Consider the following 7,336-nt stretch of genomic DNA (forward strand, 5'->3'; position numbering starts at 1 on the left):
ACTGTTCAATTTTTATAATTATGTTGTTAAAGGCACATAAATGTCACAAAAGATTTATTAACCACATAATTACAAAAATTTAATAATGATCTTAACAAGACCACTGTTCAATTTTTATAATTAGATGGTTAATAAATCCGGTGTGACATTTTTTGTCTTTAACAACGTAATTATAAAAATCTAACAACTATATTGATAATTAATTATGTGATTTTGATGAAAATATAAAATCGATCGTCATAACACGGTTACAAAATTCTATTTAGTTAAAAAAAATATGACTAAAAATGTCACATGTCGATTCATACATAACTAAAATTGACATTTTACCACAAATTAGTGTTCGACCTGCTTCTTCAACATTATCTACGTCTTAGATGCTAAAAGTGAGAAAATGGGAAATGTTAAAAATATTGTAGCCAAAATGTTGAAAATAAAATAGGAAAAGTCAAGACTTTTCTAGTAGGTTAATGAAAGGATATTTTAGTCTAATAAAAATAAACACTAATCAAGACAATATATATTCTATTTTATTAAAGTTGAGGGTATCATAGAAACCGTCAAAGACACCAAAATATGTATATCCATTTTTACCCCAACATTATGGTCAAATTCGCTAAAATTGTTTTCTATCAAAATTATAGTGTAATCCTTCACTATTTCTTATAATTATATTTTGATTCTTATGTAAATATAAATCAAATGAATTATAAAAAATATTGTACAAGTACGTAACGCGTGCATCGGTGTACTAGTATAAATAACAAAAAGAGTTTGAAAATCAATTTTAGAATTAAAAAATTTAAATTCGTGAATCCTTATGGGCTTGGTTAATCTGAGCCCAATAACAATGGCCCATTAAGCTATTTCCCCGACCACTTTGCCATATCCCCTAAACCCCCTCAAATTCATAAATCTTGGAGCCACTGAAGCCCCGGCTCCACAATCTAACTTCTTCGATCGTCAAGGTATTTTTCTCACTTTAGATTGTACAAATTTGAATTTAGTCATGATTTTTAGATTGTTGTTTCAGTCGATTCTTTCGCTGTTCATTTGTTCGTGAACCTCAGGATCCCTCATTTCTGATTATAACGTGTTTTTTTTAACCATGTTTCTAATTTTCTTAGGTGCGAGAATGGAGATTTTTTTATTCAGTTTCGTTGTAGATTGATGTATGTAGCTCTTTAACGGTCATTTGGCTATTTACTTTGCTTATTGGATTGTGCCTTGGCAGGGAACCTTATATAGGTTTAGGCCGAAATGGGTTGGAAAGCTGCCCAAAAACTCATTCATCACTGGAAGCTTCTGAGAGGCGATAATGTGAGGAGATTAAGGCTATTTTTATTGCTCGTTATCGTTATTATTATTTCTCAAAATCTTGTTCTTCAACTGTGGACCAGAATAGTACAGTAGAGGAACATGGACTTCGAGTGAAGTTTATGTAACTTCATAAATATTTCAGTATGGAATTTTTAAATTTTCGCTTGAGTTTGTAATTGCACGCCAGTGTATGCATATTTGTTGTCTTGTTCCTTATTCTTCCTTATTTTCAGGTTATGATAATTAGGGGTAAAGATAAAGGGGAGACAGGTCTAGTTAAGCGTGTAGTTCGCTCTCAAAATCGTGTTATTGTCGAGGGCAAGAATTTGGTAAGCATTTCGGTTTAATGTGTTCAAAAAATTTGTGTTTGAAGTGTTAATATTTTCTTTAAACTTTTTTATGAAGAAAGCAAAGCTCGAGGAAGCTTCTTTTATTGTGTTATTTAGATGTAATCGTGGACGAGATAGCAATGTAAATGAGTGAATAAAACGGAACTCCTTTGGTTTTGTCATAAGCATCTCCAAATAAGTTTCAATTGAAACATATGTATGTCGAACTGCATTTGTGATATTACCTTTCTATCTACTCTTCTGGCTGGATGTGTGGTATGGGAGGTAACCCTGTCCTTTCTCATATCTTTGTGAGCATATTTTACCTTTTTCATTTTTTGTTGTGGTAGATATGTGTGGTAGTTTTTCCCTCAACTATATGGTTCGGCTTTCCATTTTCAAACGAGGATGTAATTATTGATGGTAACAATTTTCCCATTCATATAATTATTTTCATGTCTTCTTATTTTGTAATTCTTAATAGCATTATAACTAAAAACATTATCGGGTTCTAATTATCTTTAGTATTACCTAATTGCTTTAGAACTATTTCTAGTATTACCTAATTGTGTTAGACTATTATTAGTGTTCTATTGTTATATCCAGTATTACCCAAATGCATGAAACTATTATTAGTATTTTATTTGAGTTTGTGAATATGATTCAGACAATCAGTCGTTCTTAATAATATTTTCATAATTATCACTATTTCTCTTTGCAATTTTATTTTTCACACAAGTTTTTTGAAACACCAAGCGAAATTAAACAAATAAGAATACAAATTGCAAGGAAAATTGGTGCTGCATCTAAAAATCTTGTTAAGATTGATTAATCTGAATTCAAATAACATATTTAAATAGAATAGTAAGAACGGTTCTAACGCAATATAGGGAATACTAAGAATAGTTCGAATGCAATTGAGTCTCTACTGCTATTAGGTATTTAAAAAATAGTTTGAGAAAATGAAAAAAATGTAGGAAGTTAAACTATGAATGTGATTCCAATTTTGCTGGGTTTGTCTTCCTTGACACTGGCTCACTGTTACCTTTTGTTTTTTATTTTCTTTACTTGTCTCCTTTCTACTTATTGTCTCACTGCAGGTAAAGAAGCACATTAAGCAAGGGCAAGGTCATGAAGGTGGGATTTTCTCAGTAGAAGCCCCCCTTCATGTCTCAAATGTTCAGGTTATTGATCCAGTCACCAGGTGAGGAGACAATTCCTCATCTTATTATTTTACTTCCAAATGAAATCCTGGTTCACATTTGCTTTTATAGGAAGCCCTGTAAGGTGGGAATCAAATACTTAGAGGACGGTAGTAAAGTTAGGGTTTCAAGAGGTATTGGAGCATCAGAATCCATAATTCCTCGTCCAGAGATCTTAAAGATAAGGAGCACACCTAGGCCAACAATTGGTATCTTTCAGATTTATGCACCTTCATAAAACCTGCAGCAACATATTTTATAATAAAGCTTAAATTGTAAATTTTGTTCTATCAAGATCAGAATGATAGGTTTTCTACTTGCATCCAAAAGGCCAACTTTTTGTTGAACTATGTTGCAGTATGGTTGATTTCTTTTCTTTGCGTGCAGTCGGTCCCAAGGACACCCCAATGGATCTGGTCCTGGAAAAGACATATGATACTAAAAGTGGCATGGGAATGCCAGATCTTTAAGCATTCATTTTTGCTCTTTCAACCTTCTTGCAGAATGGAAGCTGCTGATGGGTTTGGGTTTCGTGATTGATGTTTACATTTAAACTGTTCCAACATTCTGGCTTCATCCATTTACATTTTGGTGATAATTCTTCAAACACTGGCGATTCTACTCTCTCATTATTACTTTGATTGTGTGGATCAATCTTCACATACATGAAGCACGAAAACGATGGTGTTGTTTGACTCAAAAATGAAAGATACTTAAACAATTCCCATGACCCTTCGAAAATAATGATCACAATGGTTAACAAAAGATAGAACAAAGTTTTATTTAAATTCGACAAAAAATAAAATGATAAAGTGAGAATTTAAGAAATGAGAGTAAAATAGAGATTTAAGAAGAAATATAAAAACATTTGAAAAAATAAAATGTTAAAATAAGATATCTTTTTAATCAAATTTATTTTGACAATCTATAAGTTTTTTGTAAATTTTTTTTACTAAATAAATTATGAGAACTTATAAGCTCTAAAATTAGACTTTAATAGGAGACACATCGTTCCTTGTCCCATTTACCTACCCCGACTACAAGTTTGGGTCGTGAGAACCCTCACGTATGCCTGTCCCAACCTTGCAGAAGGCAAGGCTAATGCCCATCATATTAGATCAAGAGCGCAGATGCCCAAAATGTGGAGATGGGAGTGGCCCCCCCCCCCCAACCCACCAATTATATTACACGCAAAGGTGTCCGTATATCCCCCTCTTGACTCACTTTATCATTCTAAAGTCCTCATTGTTGAGGGAAAACAAAGAAAGAGAACATGCAACGATTCACGTTTCCCTTGATCTCAGTTCTAAAAGAGAATCTACAGAGAAATCCAGATTGATAGGAATAATTAAAAACAAAAAGGCAATAAAGTTCTTCAAAAAAACAAAGCTACACAATCTGACACGAGTTCATGCCACAATCTATCCATACTCCACTTGTTATTTCTTAAACAAGGATAAACCCGTAACCAGCAGGAGGACAAACCACGGATCTCATGCTTCTTCACTTAACACAACCTAATTTATGTACAGCAGAAACTCAAAACCCGCCAACATATTGCTTTGATGCCGTACCATATCTCCCAGGAGTTGCGTTACTGATACCATAAGCTGGAGGAACATTGCTTGAATTGGGACAATCCTTAGCCCAGTGTCCAAATTGATGGCATTTAAAGCACTCACCTGATGCACCCCCAGAACTCGCCCCTGGGGTTAACTTATTGCCAAAGCTGCCTCCATAAGATTGTTGCCCTGGACCACTCATAACACTAGGACAATTTCCAGAGCTATGACCACTAGCACCACAGCTATTACAACTCATATACATACCAACAGAACTAGTAGGGGGAAGTCGTGAACCACTATACTGATTAACGGACATGCCCATCTGACTCGGTGTGTCTCTGGCCACATTGATGTTACTTCCACTGTAGTTCATAGCAGATGCTCTCGATTCTTTGCTTCCACTACCAAATCCTCCACCGTGATTCAGCCCAGATGCTGAAATGGGTTTTTCACTTTTAAGAGGTAAAGAACCCGAGTCCTCTTCTTTGAACTTGGCAATGGAGTCTAGAAGATATTTGGTCTCCGTTTGGAAGTTCACCTTATCTGCTTTGACTACTGTCGACTTGACACGCTGTTCATCACTAAATGTCTCTTCCTTGACTTTTAACTTGAATGTGAATTTGGTAAACAGAACATCACGTACAAGTTCAGAAAATTTCTCATCATCTTGTTCTTCGTATTTCAAATAATACAGGTCTTTTGCTGATACGCCCAATATCTCCTCTCCTGTTTCCTGAAATGCAGTCACCCATGTTAACCCAGTGTGATCCTGGATTTGCATCTGGAGAATATATCTATAATCGCATTCATCAACTAACTGATCACATCTGTCGCATCTCCATTTCCCATCTCCGTTATTTGTAACCTTTTTGTTGCACTGACGATCCCCGATCATGATGGGGCATGCAGTATAGCAAAAGTTGTCCACTTTCATGAACGTGAGGGTGGCAGAGACTGTAATCCAATCAGGCTTCTCGGAAGTCCCTAATTTTTCATCTTTAATCTGAGTTACAGTTTTCCGTGTATCAGTCCGGACAAAATTTGTTTCCCTGGATATAGATACAGCGGCGGTATTTTTTCCCTCGTTGTCGAACCATGTTCTGAGGTTGTGAGCTTCAACAAAATCTGGCTCTATAAACAGCTGACTAGCGGAAATGGTTCCCACAGATTTTCCATTAAAATCATTCACTCTACCAGATTTCACAGCCAAAACAGGAAATACCCCAGAGTGGCACATGTTCTGAAGTGTTTGACCTTCGGCATTGCAAAAGTTTCCCCACAAAGTTAATTCAACACTTCTGCCTGACATGTCTTTGAGTTGGAGTGTTCTTTTCTGAGTTTCTTGACCATTTTTTCTCATTATCGAGGTGGATGGACTGATAGAAGAAACAACAGCAATCACATCCACTACAGTGTTGTTGTCTAGGCCTTCCACGTCACATATGGGGAGAAAATGAAATTGCTGCTGTGGGATGGTTTTATCATCCTCAAAGCAAGGCTGCACAATTGAAGTACTCTCCAGAAAAATCTCATGATCATTATGTAGGTGATTAAAAGTTTTCTGAGCAGGCTTCAGCGAACCTTTAGAAATCATATAAACTCTACCAGGCTCAATTTGATGGTAAAACTGATCTGCTACAGCATTGAAGCATGTCACTCTTATTTCTCCTCCTTCAGAATCAAGAAGATCAAATGCAAATACTTTACCATCACCTCGAAGATTGCTGTAGTGCTTGAGTTCCCCTTTGGCTGTCACTCTGGCCTTAATCGTCCATCTTCCTTGGTAAGGATTCAGTGCAGCAATAGGAATAATTCTAGGAGGAGCTTCATTTTTAGCCACAGGCCCCCTGTTGGAGAACATTGGAGGCGGTTGATGATGAAGTGACTGAGGCGGCCTCACATAATTGTTAGGAGCCCGAGAAATCCCAGAACCAGATTCTGATTTCGCATACTGCTGAGGTGCATTCATTAAACCATATCTGCTAGAGTCAAGATTGCTGCTGGAAGAACTATAGGAGTGTGAGACTGCATTCCGGCCTTCCATCACAGGAGGAGCATGAATTTCACTGCCCACATTTGGCTTCGAAGCTGAACCGGATGCATAAAATTGTGCACCACTTCCAGAAACTGGCTGATTTGTTGGCTGAATCTGTGCTGTTGGTCTAGCAATTGAAGGCGCATTTCCGTCATTTTTGTTTGGATATTGCTTTGGTTCACCAATAGGGTCACATTTTTCTAGTATCACGTCCAGATCAATAATGATTATAATCCTGCATCAGTTTAGGGGAAAAGTATAATATACAAACTGAAACATAACAAATAATTCACATGAAGTAGATCAGAAACATTTTTGGGAAAGAGGAGCACACATTACATTTTAGATTAGTATTAATTCCTCAAGTCCGTGTCAAGTGCAATTATTGATACGTCAAGTCCTACAAGAATAAGATTTCTTGCGGCAATAATAAGATTTCTTGTCGCATTATTTATATAAACTACTCCAATGACCAAATTCCTGATCCATTATTGCAGGACTCTTCGACTAACATGTTAAAAGAGTGTAGCCTGACAGCATGATTTACTACTTAATAGTTTCAAATGCGAAAAAACTAATCCTTTAGTCAAAAAAATCAAATGAATCAAATCAACCAGAAGAAACCAATAGCTTATGACAGTTTATAAAAGAAAAAGGTAAATTGTAAAAACAATCAGTAAAATACTGGGAATATAGTTAACTTAAGAATTTCAAATTCAAACGCTAAAAATAACCATCTCCAGCCAAATTTAGTATTGCACAAGTACTCAATTCCTTTCCTTAACTGGAAAAGGCTATATTTTGAGACGCGTATGACTTCTTTCTTTACCTCGATGTTCAACTGCCCACCACCCCACCCAAAAAAAAAAAAAAAAATTAGAGGCA

At 35.9% G+C, this 7,336-nt stretch overlaps 2 protein-coding genes across 3 annotated transcripts; one reads left to right on the plus strand and one right to left on the minus strand.

The window, feature by feature from the left end:
- Positions 1 to 887: 887 nt before the first annotated feature.
- Positions 888 to 3,480, plus strand: LOC140980364 (uncharacterized). 2 transcript variants are annotated; one of them, XM_073446141.1, is made up of 6 exons: positions 888 to 968; positions 1,235 to 1,320; positions 1,554 to 1,649; positions 2,750 to 2,853; positions 2,924 to 3,060; positions 3,239 to 3,480. In XM_073446141.1, the coding sequence occupies exons 2-6, from the start codon at positions 1,261 to 1,263 to the stop codon at positions 3,319 to 3,321; spliced, it is 480 nt and encodes a 159-aa protein (XP_073302242.1). In that variant the 5' UTR covers positions 888 to 968; positions 1,235 to 1,260; the 3' UTR covers positions 3,322 to 3,480. The 2 variants fall into 2 exon arrangements, with proteins under 2 accessions (XP_073302242.1, XP_073302243.1); XM_073446142.1 differs by lacking the exon at positions 888 to 968 and adding an exon at positions 991 to 1,127.
- Positions 3,481 to 4,114: 634 nt separating this feature from the next.
- LOC140981310 (replication protein A 70 kDa DNA-binding subunit E-like) lies at positions 4,115 to 7,304 on the minus strand. Its single transcript, XM_073447671.1, has one exon. It carries the CDS (start codon positions 6,458 to 6,460, stop codon positions 4,391 to 4,393), a length of 2,070 nt encoding a protein of 689 aa, XP_073303772.1. The 5' UTR covers positions 6,461 to 7,304; the 3' UTR covers positions 4,115 to 4,390.
- Between the last annotated feature and the right edge of the window lie 32 nt (positions 7,305 to 7,336).

Source organism: Primulina huaijiensis, chromosome 7 (assembly GCF_012295235.1).
Source record: "Primulina huaijiensis isolate GDHJ02 chromosome 7, ASM1229523v2, whole genome shotgun sequence".
NCBI lineage: Eukaryota > Viridiplantae > Streptophyta > Magnoliopsida > Lamiales > Gesneriaceae > Primulina > Primulina huaijiensis.

Excerpts from the sequence above, each read along its gene's own strand:
- LOC140981310 (XM_073447671.1), bottom strand. The coding sequence starts at position 6,460 with ATGGAAGGCCGGAATGCAGTCTCACACTCCTATAGTTCTTCCAGCAGC.
- LOC140980364 (XM_073446141.1), top strand. The coding sequence starts at position 1,261 with ATGGGTTGGAAAGCTGCCCAAAAACTCATTCATCACTGGAAGCTTCTG. Across the intron at positions 1,321-1,553 it reads AGCTTCTGAGAGGCGATAAT|GTTATGATAATTAGGGGTAA; the intron begins GTGAGGAGATTA and ends CCTTATTTTCAG. Across the intron at positions 2,854-2,923 it reads GTTATTGATCCAGTCACCAG|GAAGCCCTGTAAGGTGGGAA; the intron begins GTGAGGAGACAA and ends TTGCTTTTATAG.